We start from the raw sequence: 19,487 nt of genomic DNA on the forward strand, positions 1-19,487 counted from the left end.
TGGGTGTATATCTAGAATTATGGCCATCACTTAAGTTATCATCCAGAAAAGCAGGTGGTTGAGATTTATGACAAGAAAGGAATCCCTAAGGAAAAAAAATAAGGAAGTATCAGAGAAACTATGGTCCCTCATTTGCTTACTTTACCTCCAGCCTCTTCCATCTCCAATTCTTCTATGACACTGCTGTCAAAATAACCTTTCTAAAGCTCCTGTATGACCATATCATACTTCTTGTTCCAAGATCCTCAGTAGGTTTCTATGAAAATAATCAAAAGCAAATGGAGACAAAAACAAATATATCCAAATAAGTAATTAGAGAATCATTGCCTTGAAACACACAAAAAGGGTTATTGGAAGCCATTCATAAGGATGTAAGGCAGGGTTATAGGCAAATGGCCTTTAAGGCATTGTTTGGTCTTACCCTTACAGAGATTACATTGAGTTTTCACCCCTTTTCATTATAGTGAATGAAACAATCCAGATATCTTTCCTGAAAGAAAAACATTCAGAAAAATATTTTCCAGTATAATGCTGTGGGCCTGAAGGTAAATGAATTTATACTGATCTGTTTTGTCTTATTTAAAGGAAAGAGCCAAATCATCTTAGATTAGATAATAAATTGATCTGAGCAGTTGGTGCTTTGCCCCACAGCAGAACACTTAGAAAAAATTAAAGGACAGAGAACTCTTAACCTAGGGTAGAATAAGATGGTAAGTGTATCATCTGAGTTCAGATCCTGACTGACTTCCAAGGGATTTTAACCCAGTCACTTTCTCTGCATCTCTCTCCCTTGAAGAAAATCCCAACTCTCCTGCCCTCTTCCTTCCCCAAGATTGCTTCTTCCTTTCCTTCTTTTCCTGCTAATCAGTAACTCTCCTGCTAACATATCTGTTCAGTAAGGAGAGCAATAATAATCTCAGTGTTTGCTATCTTTCTTCCTCTTTGATGCATAGAAGAGCAGAATCAGAAAAAGATTCTCTGGTGGAGTAGGAAAAGTGTGAACCCTAAATCCCAAGGGTTGGACGACCTCCAGAATCGCAACCGACCCTAGGATTCTAGTCCTTAACCCACTAAATTACCTAATTATCTCTCCCATTTGAAGTAATTTGTCTTAATTACTTCTTGGATGATTTTCATATCATGAATTACAAAGTTAAATTGAGGATGAATTTTCCACTAGGTACTAAAACTGCTAGAAACGTTTCAGCTCTTTTAAACAATGCACTGCCAAGAAACCAATATGTAGAAACAACATGAACATTTAAGGTCTCTTGCAGCTCTAAATCATCCTACTTCCTTCCTTCTTTTTTTCTAACCCTTTTCCTCTCTTTCAAAGGTCATTCATAGTTGAAGAGAGAAAAAATAAGGCTCAAGTAAAAAATTCTTAGCAATGAAAACTATAAAAAAGTGGAATGAGCTGAAGAAAGAAACATCCCCATCATTGAAGGTCTTTGAGCAAGAAGGTAGATGAGCTCTTGCCAAGTAAATCTTAGAAGGGAATCTTGCTCATATATAAGTTTCACTAGATGGCCATTGAGGTCCCTTTCTATATCACAGGGTCATCTATTAAGAGCTAAAAAGAACTTTGGAGAACATTGGGTCAAATCCCCTCATTTTAGATAAGGAAACTTAGCCAGAGAGGCTAAGTAATTTCCTTTGGGTCATATAACTACTCAATACCTAAGAGAAGATTTGAATTTAAAAACCATATGTATATATGCAAGTATATATTTTTCATATATATGCATATGTAGGTATCCATATATGCATACATTGATATACACATCCTCTAGTCTTTTAACCTTTCTCCTAAATTTCATACCCAGATTCTCAACAGCAGGATGTCTCATCCTAGATATCCCACAATCACCTCAAACGCAGCATTTCCAAATCTGAGCTTATCATCTTTCCCTCTAAATTTTCTTCTTCTCACTTCATTATTTTCACCTGTGACAACACTATCCTCTTCCCTTGCATTCATATCCAATCTGCTTCCAAATCTTATGACTTTTCCTCTGCCATATCTCTCATACCCATCCCTAACTGTAAATTCTCAATGTCACCACCATAATACAAATCTTCATTTTTCCCACCTATTATATCACAATAGCCTCCTAGCAAGTTTTCCTGCCTTCATCCTTCCTAGACAATCCATTTTTCACACTTTTGCCAAATTAATAAATTCTATACGATATCATGTCACTTAAATGCTCAAAAGTCTTCAGTAGTTCCAGATGTTTCTTCCATAAAATTGAGATCCCCTTATCTGTCATTCAAATCCCTTCATCATCTGATACCATCCCACAGCCTTCACTTAAATCCCTCACTTCCACAGAAACTCTATGCTTCAGTCAAACTGGACTACTCTCTGACTCTCAAACATGTGTTTGTTTATGGCCCTGTGCCTTTGTTCAGTATATTATTTATACATTGAATATGCAAAATATGTATACAGCATAATATTATTGGTTTGATTAGGAGGATTTCAGTTAAGATCCTGGTTCTTCCATTACCAGTGGTCTGGACTTCCATTTCCTCATGAATAAAATCATCTCTAAGATCCCTTCTCATCTGTGATTCTAAGAGGTTTGGATTCCATGACTCCTACAATCCCTTTCAGCTCTATATCCAAGATCTGCCAAATCTCTTTTCACTTACCTATGTACACTGGGCAAATTCCTCAAACTCTCTGGGACTTAATTTCCTCATCTAGAAGGAAATGAGAAGTCTAGACTAGATGATCTCTCTCTCTGAGGTTGCTTCCAGCTCTAAATCTTTAGTCCTATAATCTTTCTCTCCATCTGGTGAATTCCCATTTATCATTTAAAGACTAATTCAGATGATACCTAGTCCATGAAGATTCCCCTGATTTTCCCATTTGATAATTCTTTTTCTCCTGAGATCTCACATAGCATATAACTAGAAAAGTAGGATAGTTCATTTTTTGCTATTCTTGTGTATTTATCATATAATACTATCTTGCATCAATCTCTGCTGGTGGCTCAATCCTTTTTCCTCACTTCACTGAACTACAGATCTACAAGAATGGAAACATTTATTCCTAAACTCTGTACCTCCTTCAATATTTAGCACAGTGTTCTTCACTAACAATTTAATAATATTTGTTGAATGATGACAGTTGTAGTAGCCTTGTTTCCAAAATGGCTGTCAGCACCATGGCCAGCAATTGTGGCATTGGTGAGAATAAGTTGTGTGATTCAGCATTGAGTTAGGAAAGCTATTTCTCACTGTTAGGTCATTGTGCCACCATTTTGATGGCATAATAGGGGTCAGCTTTATCAGAAATTTCAAGATCACAGATCTAAAGTTGGAAGAATCCTTAGAAACTATCTAAGCCAATCCCTTCATTTTACAGGGTCTGTATGAAGGCAACTTTAATTTTTTTCTTTTTTTTTCTTTTGGTGAGGTAATTGGAGTTAAGTGACTTGCTTAGGTTCATATAGCTAATAAGGGTTAAGTGTCTGAAGCCATATTTGAACTCAGGTCCCCCAGACTTCAGGGACACACTTTTATCTACTGTGTCATCTAACTACCCCAAGGCTAATAACTTTAAAGATGTACTGATATTTGAGCCTTTGAGCAATCTGAATTATTCTCAAAAATTAAAGCATGATTCTCTCAGACAGTGTTGCCCCAATATGAACGTGGCTATGTATTTTTCCTACTGTGCTAATCTACATAGAAACAACATGGGGGATATACATCGATGTCCCTTCCACAGATATCTGGTATTCTATAAAAGTACTTTATAACTATTTTTTTATGTGAGAAGGTAACATAGTTATGCTTAATTTAATTGAATCTATAATAAGAAGGAATTTTTGGAGACAACCTAAGTAACATTTCTTATATCATGCTCATTTTGAGATTCTCCCCTATTACCATAAGGAAGTATTTTGAGATATCAGAGCTGATACTTAAGGGAAGTCCTTGAGTAGCCATAAAGCTCCTCTTGTAGTCTCTCTAAGTTGAACCATGTGATCAGGGGGCAGTACAGCCTGATGGGATGGAAACAATAGGAAACTAAGTCTTTGGCAGCAGGGAAGAACTTAAGATGATGGAAAACATAAGATATTTTCCCAGATATGATTTATTGCTCTCTCTCATCCTCATATTCATCTTGGGACTCAGCTCTTTATCCATCTGCAATTTCTTTACAAGATATGTGCTGATGGAATAACTCAATGGGCAGCCAATCCAATAGCAGGTGATGATTTGGCCAATAAATATTCTTCATCCACTTGGTTATTGTATATATGTATGTATGCTAAGTAGATCTCTCTTTTCATAATTATTATATTGATAATAACTAACATTGATGTAATGTTTTAAGGTTTGCAAACTATTTTACATACCTTATGTGACCTACACAATAATCCTATGAGATAGGTACTATTATTGTCCCCATTTTACAGATAAGGATTTCAAAGGTGAGAGACTGAATGACCTGCCTGAGATTATGTAGCTAGTTAGTATCTGAAATATCATTTGAACTCAGGTCTTCCTGACTAAATCTAGTGCTCTATTGTACTAACAGGCTGCCTCTAAGTAATTAAAGGATCTCATTAAGAAGGCTCTTGAGTGCTCTGCAGCTTCTTCTAAGTGCAATGCCATCCATGACTAGCAGCATCTGGAAAACCCCAATATATACAGGAAATCCCTCTTCCATTTTAATTTTGAATAGGATACTCAAAATGATATTTATGAATTCTTTTGGCAAACATGTATGTGATTTAGTCCTTTCTTAATGTTGCCCTTCAAAAGATCACAGAATGAGTAATGATTATATACATATAATATATATAATAATTCATAGAATGGATTAATCATTATGGGGTTTTTTAACTCTATATCCGGAGATATTCTATTGGATTATATAGCCTTCTAGGCTGCAATTGCTTTACCAAGTCATTTAGTTTTTGTGTTTGACAATAAGTTCACAGAATTGTTTACTTGTGATCTATATTCTTAATTAATTTTAAGACTGTAAGCTTATCTGAAACAGAAAATCATCTCTCAAACTAGACTCCTTTCTTCCCTGATAGACTAGAAGCTCCTAAAGGATGGTCCAATTTTCATTTTCATCTTTGAATCTATACCCTCTAGCACAATGTCTGACACATAGTAGGGGCTTAATGAATGCTTGTTTGATTGGTTAATCAATTCACTATGGTGTTTGTATTCTCTTATGGTTGTGTTTAAGCTACCCGTAGCAGGGTGGGAGGGAGGGAAGGAGGAACAAACTGCACAGTCTGGATAAGTGAGCTACTAACCTGAGATGACATATGAGAATAGATACCTATCATATAAAGATGGTTCAATTAATCATTCGATCAATAAAGTCTCTTTTAGGAGAAAAGAAAACAAAACAAAACCAAAAGTAGATCAGTGCCTGCCCTTAATGAACTTATATTCTACTGGGGGGGGGAGGGGGGAAAGGAAGGGGAAGGAATGTGTTTTCCATAGACACATATTATAATAATAGCTAACATTTATATAGGACTTTAAGATTGGCAAAGCCCTTTATCTATGTTAACTCATTTATAATCACAATCATTAACAACTAGCATTTCTAGAGCTCTATAGAGTTTGCAAAAAAGTTTTTATATTTAATCTGATATATCTTCACAGCATCACTATAAATACTGTAATATAATTAATAATTATTAGGAGTAACAATTAATTTATATTAACCCTGTGTTGTCAATAAGAAAAATGAGGCCTAAAGTAGTTAAATGACTTGCCCAGGGTTATAGAGCTAGTAAGTATCTGAGGCAGGCTGTGAAATGAAATTTATCTCACTCCAAGTCCCAGATGATACCTATACTGTACCACTTAAGTAGTATTACCATTCACCTCATGGAAAAACTAATGTCAATGACAGCAGAATAAGTATTAACAGACCTTCCCCACATTATATGTATAACTATGAGTCTGGGGATAAATAAATAAATGTAAGGTATAAACAAAATAAAAGCAAAGTGGAGAAAGGAGCATGACAACTCATCTTAGAAATCATTTAGACTCATAGTTGTTGTTCCTGTTGCTATTAGTCCATTGGTCTTGAAGAGATCAAATGACATCACAAGAGTGATGCCCTGATTTGCAAGTATATTGAATTTAAGTGAGACAGGATTGCACAAAGTCATCAGCCTCACTCACTCTAGATTCATAAGGAATTCAGAGGCAGAGCAAGAGTCAAGGCTATTGGAGGTGGCCCGGCTATAATATTTAAGAGTCTGCAAAACATTTTCCCTTTGTTATCTTCCTTGGGCCCCACAACAACACTGCAAGTCAGGTGCTACTATTAATCCCATTTTATAGATAAGGAAATTGAGCCTAGGAGAAAATAAGTATCTTACCCAAGATCACATCCTCTTCAAGAGTAAGGTACAAATTAAATAGTAACCTCCATTGGCAGAGAGAATTTCCTCACTTACGAGTTCCTTGTATCAATAAAATCACAGATCCAGTCTTCTTTCTATCAAAAGATTGAATATTAAGAGTTTAGAATATTGTATATACTTTCAGAGTCAGTTGGAATATTGATTAGCTTTGATGAACTGTTTTTTTCCTTTCTTTTTTATTTTTCATTCTATAATTGATTGGTTCTTCATTATAGTTGAATGGTTTGAGGGGGGGTGCAGGGGAAAAGAATGGGGACTTGACAATAAAATTGCTGTAAAAACAAGTGTCTATTTTTTAAAAATTAAAAAAATAAATAAATCCTTAATGCCTCTACAATTACATAGGATTTCCTCTGTGGCCTGGTCTATTTCCTGAATTCATTTTCTTGAATGTCAATGACACTTGTCCCCCAAACTGTTCTGGTACTGAGTGAGATCTCATTAATATAAATAATGACTCCTCTGAAGTGGTTGCATGTGTTTGAATTTGCACTATTCAAAGTAATAATTATGTAAAATCTGATCACTGGTTCCAGCTCAATGGAAATAGGCAGTATGAATCCAAATAATACAACCATTTCCAATTTAAATTTGGTCATGCTAGTGTCATAATAATGAGAATTGATTGCTGTGGAAACAGTCAGATTTGTTCCATTTCTTGTCCATTTGTAAATGCTCTTGGGATAATCCCTTTGGTTAGAGTTCTTATCAAGTTTTCTGTAGATTTGTTTTTCCCTCCACTTATTTCATGGTTTTGTGAAAATACTAATCTGCCTTCATCCTCCCCCATAATGTTTTGGAAATAAGTTTATGCTCTAAAGCAAGGCGGCTCTTGGCTGCCATGATTCACTGGTTGGCAAGGACATGAAGCATTTGATGACTAAGGTTGTTTTTTTCTGCTCTTCTGGCTTCCTCCTTATAATGATTTATTTGATCAGTCAACAACTATTAGTTTTAAGCATCAAGTACAAAGGAGATCTAGGTTGCTTTCCTTCTTCATCTCTTCCCCCTTTGCTAGATTCAAGAATCAGTTCAGGTATTTTCTCCCCCAGATTCCCCCAGTTTTAGTGTATGTGTATATTGCTCGTCTTCTATTAGCTGTGAATAAGGTGTTTCTTCTCCATAGAATATAAGATCTTTGAGGATAAATATGTCTCACCTTTGCTTTTGTATGCTCAGTGCTTGGCATAGAGAAATTGCTCTAAGAAATGTCAGTAATCAAAACAAATGTCTTTATTTGCTCTACTTCCCAATGATTAATTTTTTCATTCACTTTTCTGAGAACTCTCTTCCTATTTTGGAGCAATTTCTTTGTATTTTCTGATTTCATTTATAGAAAAGTCTTCAATATTGATCTGATTCTGGACCTCTGGTGGTACATGAATCAGTTGAAGAAAAATCTCATAGAATACCTATCAGTATGGTTTCTGGACCTGTTATTTCACTAGACTGTGTAAAGAACTATTACTGAAAAACTTACTCCCAAAGTGGATCCCCACTTAATCTACAAGTTAGAAAACTAACCACTGAGAAGTTAAATGATTTATTCGGGATCAAAAAGCCAATATGTATCAGTGTTTGAATTCACATTTTCATTAGAATGTAAGCCCTCTGAAAGAAGAAATTGTTATACTCTTCACTTGTATCCCTAGTTCATGGCGTACCAACAAACATCACATGCAGAAGATGCTTGAGAAATACTTTTTGACTGATTCACGAACCCAAATGTGGCTTACTATAGATCAGTCCCCACTGCCTCTCATCAGTATCTTTTATAAGTGACTTGAAAGTTGTAATTCTTCGCATCTTCCCCATTCTCATCTCCCTCCCCCGATTCTACTACCATCATTGTGGAAATCTATAGGGATTCATAGAAATGGTGAGTTACCAACACTTAAGAGAAGTCAATAACATAGATAAAGTAGAAACAAAATTGGTTCTGATATCAAAGGATCCCAGTTTATATCTGTCTTAATGCTTAATTGCCTGTGTAAATTTGGATAAGTTACTTCATTTCCTGGGCCTTGATTTCCTCATCTGTAAAATGATAGGGCTGGATTTTATGGACCCTAAGATTCCTTTCAGTCCTAGATTTATGAGTGTATAAATTCAGCAGTTCATGCTCAGTCTTCTGGTGACAAACCCCTCCATACTTAGCTTAGCTGATTCTTTGGGCAGCAGATATAGTCTGTTACAAAGACAATAATCAGTGTCTTTCCAGCTCAGTAGAACCCACCATTCCTTGTATCATTACTGAAAACTATTTTTCCATCAAGAAAAAGTTAAGATATGCACATGTTTTCATATACTGTATTCTCCTGAACACTATATTCTCATAGACACAGCCATTTAAGGGTCAAAAGAGCATGGTAGAGAAAGTACAGTTAGCAACTTGCATTGGAGATCTGCCTTTTTATGAGCTTAGACATAATTTATAATCAGTTTCATGAACTATTGTCTGAGCTTAAATAGAGATGAATTTGAAACATCTCTTTTGTTTTTGCTATATCTGCTCTCATAGCTAAACTTTTTACCTTAAGTGATCCATCTATTAGTTTGAAATGTGAGACCTCACTGGATATGGCAGACCACCCTGCTAGCATAATAACTCATGCTAAGGAGGGCCTCTCTATCTCAATTACACAAATTTATCCATTGACGCTATTGCAGATTTGTTATCTCTTGTCAACTGCATCCTCACTGCAGCAAGGCAATATACACCTTCTAAAAGTGGTTTTCTCTTCAACTCACCATAAACTATTCTCAAGCTTCTCTATCATCTACTCCCTTATCTGAGGATTTCATCTTATACTTTATAAAGAAAATCAAGGCCAATCTACCTCCCCATCTGGCATCTCCTTGACTTCATACCCTACTATTTCTTACTCCTATTTCTAATGAAAAGTGATGCTTCTCACTAAGATTAATTCTTCTTTATGAATTCTTGATCCCTTTCCTTTGTCTTCCCTACCAGATTTCCCCCACATTCCCCTTCTTTCTCTAATTTTCAGTTTCTCCCTATTAGTTCTATCCTTGTTGCTTACAAACCCATGTATATCTCCTTCATCCTGAAAAACAAAAACATTTCCAAATCCTACCTTCCCTGTTTATCCATCATTCTGTAGCCATCTATACTTAGTGCCTCCATTTCCTATCTTCTCCACCTTTTCTCAAATCTTTGTTGTCTAACCTCCAACCTCACGATTCCTATGAAATTTCTCTTTCTCCAAAGTTATCAATGATCACTTAATCACCATATTTAATGACTTTTTAATCAGTTCCACTTCTTCCTGATTTCTTTGAAGCATTTGACATTGTCAACAACAATGCAACTTTCCAAGTATATTCTTAATAATAACTCACAGTTTTGGGAATATCATAGTGAGCACTGCTGCCTTCTAAGCAATGGTTCTGATTCCCCTATGCAACTGAGTATTTTGAGAGGCATCCTGAAATAGATCACTGAATTTGGAATCAGGACCTGTGCCTATTCTTTTTTTTCTCAATAGCTTTTTGTTTTTCCAAATACATGCAAAGGTAGTTTTCAGCATTCATCTTTGCAAAATCTTATGCACTTCTTGTTCCTCCATCCTCCTTCCCTCCCTTCCCTTCACATAAGCAGCAAGCAATCCAATATAGGTTAAACATGTGCAATTCTTCTAAACATATTTCTATATTTGTCATGCTGAACAAGAAAAATATATAACAGTAATGCCTAGGTGAAAAGGCATTATGAGTTAGAAAAGTTTAAGAAGTCCTGGATTACACATTGTAGAATTGGAACTGTTGAATTCAAATTGCTCTTCTCATAATTCCCACCCACATGAAACTGGGAAAATTCTTTACCTCTCTGAGGTGAACATGTTTCCTCATCTACAAAATGAGGTAGTTGGGCTATAGGACTTCTGCCAACTCTATCTATATGCAATCCTAAATCATTTAGCTTCTCAGTGCTTATCTAGGCTGGTCCATGGAAAGCAAAAATAGCGTGTGAAAGCAAGGGGTTTTCCAGCTCAAACATTAGTTTAACATTTCTTTAAAATGCAAATATCACCTGAGAAGGGCAATTGTCTTTTATAATTTCATTTGAGTTCATGAAAGAGTAGGAATTTTGATTCCAAAATGGGATGAGCAGGGGTGGGTGAAGCTTTGGACAGTTCAAGAGAAATAAGCTCTTAGGGAAGTAGGAATAGGGAAATATGAAAGAGGTGAAAAGGAGAAAGAGAGGACAAACTTAAAATTTAGCCAAGAATCATTAGTTTCCTGGATATCTCAAGCATTAACCTGAGAAACTTTTATATGATCTTGGGCATATAGATATATAAAATAGGCATACAAAGCAAACATTTCCTGATAATAAAACATAATTTTTCAATCCCCACATTCAGTTATGTCACCTCTATATAGAGTCAAGAATCACTGTTTAAAAAACTGGGTTATAATGTACTATTCTCTTGACATATTGAAGCTTCTAGTAGAAGATAAAATTCTTGAGGGCTTGCATGATACCACTTTTGTATTTATATTTTTAGAACCAAGCGGAATAAGTGCTTCTTGCTGCTGATTCCTTTTAGTCATGTCTTACTCTCCATGATTTCCTTTGAGGTTTTCTTGGCACAAATACTGGAATTTTCTTCTCCAGCTCATTTTACTGATGAAAAAACTAAAGCAAACAGGGTTAAGTGGCTTTGCCCATGACCACACAACTAGTAAGTGTCTGAGGTTGGATTTGAATTTATGGAGGTGGGTTTTTCTGATCCCAGTCCCAGCACTTTGTAGATTCCCAATATCTGATTAAAAAAAAAAAAAAGGCAAGAATAGCAATTATGATCTTAGACAAAGTTATGACTAAAATAGATTTAATTAAAAGAAATAAACAGGGGAACTGCATTTTAATAAAAGATACCATGGAGAATGAAGCAAGACCAATATTGACCTTAAATGCACTAAATGCTGTAGCATCTAAATTTTAAAATTTATTATGTTATTGCATTTAAATTCATTACAAGTGGTAGTACTATAATAGTGAGGGACTTTAATCTTCCCCTCTAAGAACTAAATAAATTTAATCAAAAAATAAGAAGGAAATGGAACACAAGGTTTTGCAAAGGTGAGTGTGAAAAACTATTTTTGCAAAACTATTATAAAAAATAAGAACCAAATCAAAGAAGTGAATAGAATTTTACATAAGCTAGATATGGTAGATATTTTTAGAGAACTAAATGGAAATGGAAAGGAATGTGCTTTTCCTCAGTAGTTTATGAGACCTTTGCAAAGACTGACCATATATTAGTATATAAAAATTTTATACTTAAAAGCAGAAAAATTAAAAGTAAATACTTTAGAAATGTTATTGAGTAATGGATTAATCTTGGAAGTTTTTGGATCCCACCCTTCATTTTAGCAGGACAGGATAGGTGTGGGGAAGAGAAAAAATAAGGCCTAAATGTGGTTGAATGGCTTACTTAAGGTTATGCATCCTATGTTATGACATGGTCAATATTTTTATCCAAAATTCTTGACTCCAAATCCAGCACAGTTTCCCCTACATCCCACACTACTTTTAAAATTAGATTTAACTATATTTGTAATAGACAAAACGTTGACCATAATAATCTATAGTCTTTGTATTAACTTGTTAGTCAAAATGGAATATTAGCCTTATACATAAATATATATATATGACATAAATTAAAATGTGTAGCCTTAGACATGTCATTTAACAACCTTCCCCTCCCTCAACCCAACTCCCAATAGAAAAAAATGTCTTTATATCTGTAATGCCTAATGCAATGTCTACCACATAATACACATTTTACAACTACTTATTTAATGAAAGCCCAATGACCTAGGTTCAAAATGTCGATCATATTTAACTCTTTCTTATTCTTCACCTTCATCTGTCCAGTCAATTGTCATGTGGGTCAATCCTCTCTTTTCATTATCTCTAACGTCATTTTCCTCCTTTTGACTCAGACTGATACCACCCTGGGTCCAGCTCTCATTACCTAAGTCCCCTGACCCTTATCTCTCCTTTTCCAATTTTTCCTCCATAAATCTGCCAAAGAAATCTTTGTGGTGAAGAAGAATTTGGACTGTGTCAGTCACTGCTTGAAAACTTTCTATGGCTTCCTTTTGATCCTGAAGCATAGGAAGTGAGGTAAGTTTCAAAATTAGGTCCTTTTGATTTCAAACTCAGAGTTCATTTCATTGCACATAGTGCCCTTTCCCTTACCATATGTTTCCTGCTTCTATAATTAAAAAAAATCTACAGAAACTAATTCTTTTCTTTTGAAAGCCATATCTTTTGGTTAGAGGGGTTTTTTGGGGGGGCAGAAATTGCTTTCTGTGGCTGACCACTCAAGTGATGTCTTTCACTGTGTGTGTGTGTGTGTGTGTGTGTGTGTGTGTGTGCTTGGCTTGGGGTGGAGAAGCATTCCCTGGATTCCCAGAATTGCCCAAGTCACCCACCCACACATCAGAGCTTAGATATTTCAGCAAAGGACAGAAAAGAAAAGAGAAGCTGGTGACAAAGACCAAGAGATCCTGAACATAGCATGGGAACTGTCCGCTCTGATCTGTCAGTGTCTCTGCAGCACAACTCAGGGTCAGTGAAAGGGGGTCATGTTTGTGAATGAGGTGTGTGAGGGAGGGGGTTTTTCTGAAAACTGGGACTTGACTGAGAGTCCTGATCATAGAGAGTTTTCTTCATGATCCACAGCATCAAATTAGAGCTGGCCAGTATTTCAGAAACCATCTAGTCCAATCCCCTCAATTTAGAGATGAAGAAATTACACAGTTCAAAGTGAGAGTCGAACCCCAAATTTTAGCCCTAAAGACCAGGGTTTCAATTATATTTTCCAACCAAAATGAAAAAAATAGACAATGAAGATTCTGTCTTTGCATTGATGTTATTCATTGGATGTTCTCCAAGCATTTGACCAAAATGATTAACCCATTCCTCTAAGAACCTCTATTTTCCTTCAAGATTCTGCTTGAATCCCTAACAACTTGACATCATTCTTGATTCTCCCCCAACTGATGCCCTATTCCCCAAAATTACTTTGTTTTTATTTTATATGTATATATGCATATATATGGAAAGATAAATACATGGATGGATGGATACATTGACAGTATGTATATTCATTGTTTGTGTGGATGGGGGTGTTCTTGTGTATAAATATATGCATAGAAAAATAGATACATGGACAGATAGATGGATACAATTATAGTATGTATGTATGTATACATTTATATAAGGAAAGATAGATACATGAATACATGGATATGTTGATAGTATATATGTGTATGAGTATATATATGTAGGGAAAGATAGATACATTGATAGTATATATGTGTATACATATATATATTTATATGTATGTATATATAGGGAAAGATAATATATTTGTGTGCTCTCATACATGTATATTTGTATATATGTATGTATGTGTATATGGAGAGAAAGAGAGAGGGAAAGTGAGACAGAGTGCTTTGACTATGGAGACAGAAGCCCTGGATTCAGATTCTGCCCCTGATGTCTGTGTTTGGGAAAGTTACTTAATAGAAAGACCAAATATGTCAATTATTGCCAAAAAAATTTTTTTTAATATATCCTATCTTCAAATATCTTTTAAATGCAAATATGCATGGATATTATAATTTTATTTTGAAATTAAAACTTCCATATACTATCTCAATTGTCTGTGTCTTATACATTTTTTAAAAATGTGTCAAACAATGCAGCTTGGTCTTTGACGGTATCCTAAAATTTCAGTCTTTATATTACCTTCTCCAGATCTCAATTTTCTCAGGTGTTAGGACAAGGGCTGAACTAGATAGCCTTTGAGATCCCTGAGGAACGTAGACTTGGAATCCTGTATTCATATATACGTACTTTCTCCTTTAATGGAATATAAACTTCTAAAGGAAATGTTTAGGTTTTGTTTGTTTCTTCAATGTCTGTCATAGTACATGGGACATAGTAGGCTCTTAAGAAATGCGGACTAATACATCCGGAACTAGAAATGTGGTAGACTAGAAAAAACACTGGATTTGTAGCACATGTCCTGGGTTTAAATCCTGACTGTCAAGTCAAGTAACCTTGGGCCAGTCACTTAAACACTCTCTTTCCTATCTAAAAAATGACTGAATTAGATGACTTCTAAGGCAGATTCAGGCTTCAGATTGACTTAGAAAACCACAAATCAACATTATCCCAATTACTTTTAAATAGTTGACTCTCTAAGGCAGGTCTAGACTTCAGATGACTTAGAAAACCACAAATCAACATTATCTATATTGTATTACTTTTTTATTTAATTTGTTAAACATTTCCCAATGACACTGTAAGTTAGGGGTACTGGGGAATATTACAGACCATGTGTCTGACAGTTCTGCTCTGTAGTATCATCAGGTTTTAAATCCAATCTATCTTGATAGAGGAAGTTTCTGGGGCACAGGTAAAATCAAAGGTAGGGACAAAATAAAAAATATATTTCTGTCTCCAAATTCATTGAGTCTCTCTATGAAGCCTTTAAATTTTTTTTCTTCTGTAACAATTCAAACGTTAGGAAAGACAAATGTAATCTATAGTGACTTTCCAAGCAGAACCAATGACTAAAGCTTTTTTTATTTAGTCCATTACTTCATATTCACAAATAACTCCATCTTCCTGCACAGGAAGCCAGCAAAGTTTGAGACAATTCCTTCGAAATGGTTCCAGATTTCCATCTCTTTTTTTTTTGTTTATTGATTGATTATTTTGATTTATCAGTCTACTGATCTTGTCAAAAAAGAAAGGGAGATTAATCTGACATGGCCTGTTCTTGCAGATTTTTGTGATAATCAGTTCCTTTTCTGAATTCCAAGAATCATCTTTTAATAATTAAAAATATTTATAATTTTTTCCAGGAACCAAGTTCAGACTTGTTGCTGTATAATGTTAAAAGTTAAATAAGGCACCATTTTCCCTTCTCCTGTACTCCTCTTTTCTTCATTATTTTTCAAGGTAGGGCAATGAAGCAATGAAGATAGCAGAGAGGCAGATTAATTTCAATGTAAGGACATACTTCCTAAATAATTATGAGTATTCTAAAAGAGGCAGCTAGGTTGTACAGTGGATAGAGGATCAGCTCTGAAGTCAGGAGGACCTGAGTTCAAATCTGACACTTAACACTTCCTAGCTGTGTGACCCTGGGCAAGTCACTTAACCCTAATTGCCAAAAAAAAAAAAAAAAAAAGTAATCTAAAAGAAGAATAGATGATTTAGGGAAGTTGTGGGCTCTGCTTCACAGGATGAGATGACTTTAGACAGAAGCTGGATGATGACATTTAAGAGATGCCCTGCTTAGGTATAGATTAGACTTGGATATTTATTCCTTCAACCACCAAACAAATATTGAACATATAAAAGATTCACATTAGCAAAAGCTTAAAATCTGACATTATAACTTATAACTTCTCTTGACAACTCAGAAGATGGATAGTGGAGGTAGGGGCAATAATGAATGACATTTATGTAATTTTTTTGAGTCAATTGGGACTTGCCCAGGGTCACACAGATAATAATTGTCTGAGGCCAGATTTGAACCTCACTACCTAGTTGTCCCTACATAACACATTAACAGTTGCAAAATACTTTGCATACTCTACTTCATGTGATCTTCTCATTTACTCTTGTGTTGTTAGCAATCCCTACATCAAAATATGAAATACTTTTTGGAACTGCTGAAAAGGCATTTCTATTTCACTTCAGCTCAGTACTGTCCAAGCAACTAGTTCAAAGTCCATGTCTCCCAGCCAGGCAGAGCATGGCTCACGCTCATCCTTCTGTTGAGGAACATCTTATCTAAGAAGCATTGTAGCAGCTATAAAGATTACCTCCTGAAAATCAACCAGACCAAATATAGGTATCCATGAATTTCCTAACCCTCAAGATAGCCATCAGCTCTGAAAACTCAAAAATACAAATCAGTCTTCTAAGCTCAGGGGAAAAAATACAAATGAGTTAACATACTAAAGTACTTTGCATTCTTTAAAGCTCTCTATCAATACTATTTCTCAGAAGAGGCTACTAGAGTTTGTGGATACAGTCTCATGCTCATCTAAAAAGCACATGATCTCACTTCCCTGTTTGAACAACGACAATAGTTGGGGAATTGGGAAGGGATAAGAAACCTTCTCCATACATTTATGAGAAGCACGAGCAATAGTTAGAATCCCAGTCACATGTACAGAACAAAACTGATGACAGAAATGTGCTCACCTTTTAAAGTTTACTGGGTAAAAAACTCTTATTGCTCAATTGTCAGCTATCATCAATACAGTCCTGTCCCTATCCCCAATCACAACTCAGCCATTTCTCTACTGTCCTTCACTTTTTTTTTTTTTTTTTTGGCTGAGGCAATTAGGGTTAAGTGACTTGCCCAGGATCACACAGGTAAGAAGTATTAAGTGTCTCTGAGACCAGATTTGAACTCAGATCCTCCTAACTTCAGGGCTGGTGCTCTATCCACTACACCACCTAGCTGCTGCCCCTCTCCTTCACTTCTATCTTGAAAATAATGTCTACAATCAATACCCCCACTTCCTTATCATTCATTCCCTCTCTTTTCAACCTCTTGCAATCTGACTTCTCCCCAGCCCATTTCCCACATACACTTACATTCTTTACTGGTGAAATGTTTACCAAGAGGACACAGGTAGTAAATTAGATGAACTAGAATTTGGACTGAAATCCTCTGATTTAAAATCTTGATCTTATTTCCACTGTATATATCTTTAATCCAAGAGACAAAAAAGTTTGGCTTTTGGGGGAGCGGGGTCATCAGACGTAGTTCAGTTGGAAACAGCAAACAGTACCATTGAATTTTGAGATAGAGAACCTAGAGACCCTATCTCTATCAATTACTACTCATGAGACTTGGAATGTCATTCAATTTCTCTAAGATCTCTGTTGCTTAATCTGTCAAATAAGGAAAGTTGAACTAAATAATCTCTAAAAATCCATTAAGGTATAAATCTGTTATCGTACAGTGAGATATTTGCTACTTGTGTGACCCCGAGCAAGTCACTTAGCCCTATTTGCCTCAGTTTCTTCATCTCTGAAATGAGCTGGAGAAGGAAATGGCAAACTATTCCAGAATCTTTGCCAAGAAAACTCCAACTGGGGTCACAGAGAGTTTAAAATAAATGAAAACAATTGAACAACAAAGTGAGATTAGTATCTACAACATATGAAGTCTAAATAATTCAACAACAACAAAGTGAGATTAGTGTCTACATCCTATGTGCTCTAGGATAGTGTCTGCTAGAATAAATCTGTGTGAGTGTGATCAGTCAGCATCTCTTACATCCATAGGTTCATGAAGTTATTTCTTTGAAGCAAATCTGAAAATTATAGGGAAATAACTTCAAAAGTAGCTTCGTAAGATCCTGATGAATAGAAAGAAATTGTATTACTTGTAAAAACCAGTTTCAATGCATTGTAACTGAGCCCATGGAATATCTTAATAGGCCTGAACAGCCTTCACTAAACTCTGGAGGCCAGAAAAACATTTCAAGATGCCAAAACATCTGGCACTTTACAGAGTGAATGGGCCCCTGTTAATCTCTGAGAATGGGGGACGGGGGAAGTGATGGAAGTTAGCCCACAGGTCACTAAGACAATATGCAATTGTCCTTCAGGATCGTCCTATCCGATGTCTTAAATATGTCATTCTCTTTTTTTTGGTGAATTTGTTACTAAGAGCAATGCAAAAATTATGAGTGATTGGAAATGAGAAGAGGAAGATAACTGTCACTTATGGCATAAACAACTCTAATGGTATTTATCTGTTTTCTTTCCATAAAATGTGCTAATAGAAACAACAACTCTAAGAATATTGATATCCAAGTGTCACACTACTGAGTTCTCATACATAGGGTGATTTGCAATAATTTGCATAAATATGCATAATTTAAGCTCATCTTAAATACCCTATTAAATCAAAAAAAGCAGGGTTGACTTATGTTGTCATTTCTCCTGAAGAAACTTTATCTGTTTTTATTCAGGCAAAGCCTGGACCAGCAAACAAAGTACTAAACTCTCATCTTTCCTGTCTTGGGTACAGGTTATTCCAGCACAGGCGAAGTTCAGTGGTTGTAAACCTGCCTGGACTTGAGGTGTTTCCTGGAGATCTCCTGGTGCCAGATGGAGTGGCCAGCTACCTGTGCCATCCAGCCCTGCTGCTGAATTCAGGTCACTATCAAAAGATTTTGGGATTTTTTTTTTGAACTAAATACCACAAGATCTAAACCTAGCAAAGTCAATTCATATTATTTAAAAGCAAGCATTTATCTTATTACTAAACCATCAGCTACATCAAATGTCTCTGTAAGACAGAGCAGTTTGCTTAAGTAGGTATAGAGAATCTTTGACCTCAAAAGTTCCATTGAGTCCAATCCCTTCATTTTACAATAATGTCCCAAGAAATTGAGTGATTTGCCCAAGTTTACACAGGGAGTAAGTGAGAGGAGTGGGAACAAGATGAGCTATTTCTAAACACTGAACCTCAGTCACTGCCATCACTACCGTTATGCTAGAGAGGAAGTATAATAAACTGAATAGAGTGCTGGATCTGGAGTTAGGAAGAACTAGAAGCCCACCTTGAATCCTTGTTAGTTGTGTGATTCTGTGCAAAACATTTAGACTCCCTGGATCTCAGTTTCTCCATCTACAAAATGAGAAAGTTGTGATCGTTCAATCTCTAAAGTCCTTTCCAGCTCTAGTTCTATGATTCTATGATTTAGGATAAATCCCTCTACCCTCTTTCCTAAAGATTCCCTCAGGCCAGACTCCCAGGGTCATGCTATCTATGAAACTAAAATGATCTAACATTTACTAGTTCTGACATCAAGAGAATATCTTAGAGGAAATGTATAAGTCTTGATACAGATCTAAGTCTGTCTACTTCCAATGTAATAATCTGTCACTTGGAAAATCCAATCCAATCCTCTGGATCTCAGTGTTTTTAATCTATAAAATGAGAAAGAAATCAGTGATCCTAAAGTCTA

At 35.6% G+C, this 19,487-nt stretch overlaps 1 protein-coding gene across 1 annotated transcript in view; it reads left to right on the forward strand.

The window, feature by feature from the left end:
* PLEKHG7 (pleckstrin homology and RhoGEF domain containing G7) overlaps positions 1-19,487 on the forward strand; it is an 86,260-nt gene that overhangs the window by 10,995 nt on the left and 55,778 nt on the right. Inside the window, 1 exon segment of the mRNA XM_051962500.1 lies at positions 18,545-18,672. Within this exon segment, the coding sequence (XP_051818460.1) occupies positions 18,545-18,672 (128 nt within the window).

The sequence above is a fragment of the Antechinus flavipes genome, chromosome 5 (assembly GCF_016432865.1).
Source record: "Antechinus flavipes isolate AdamAnt ecotype Samford, QLD, Australia chromosome 5, AdamAnt_v2, whole genome shotgun sequence".
NCBI lineage: Eukaryota > Metazoa > Chordata > Mammalia > Dasyuromorphia > Dasyuridae > Antechinus > Antechinus flavipes.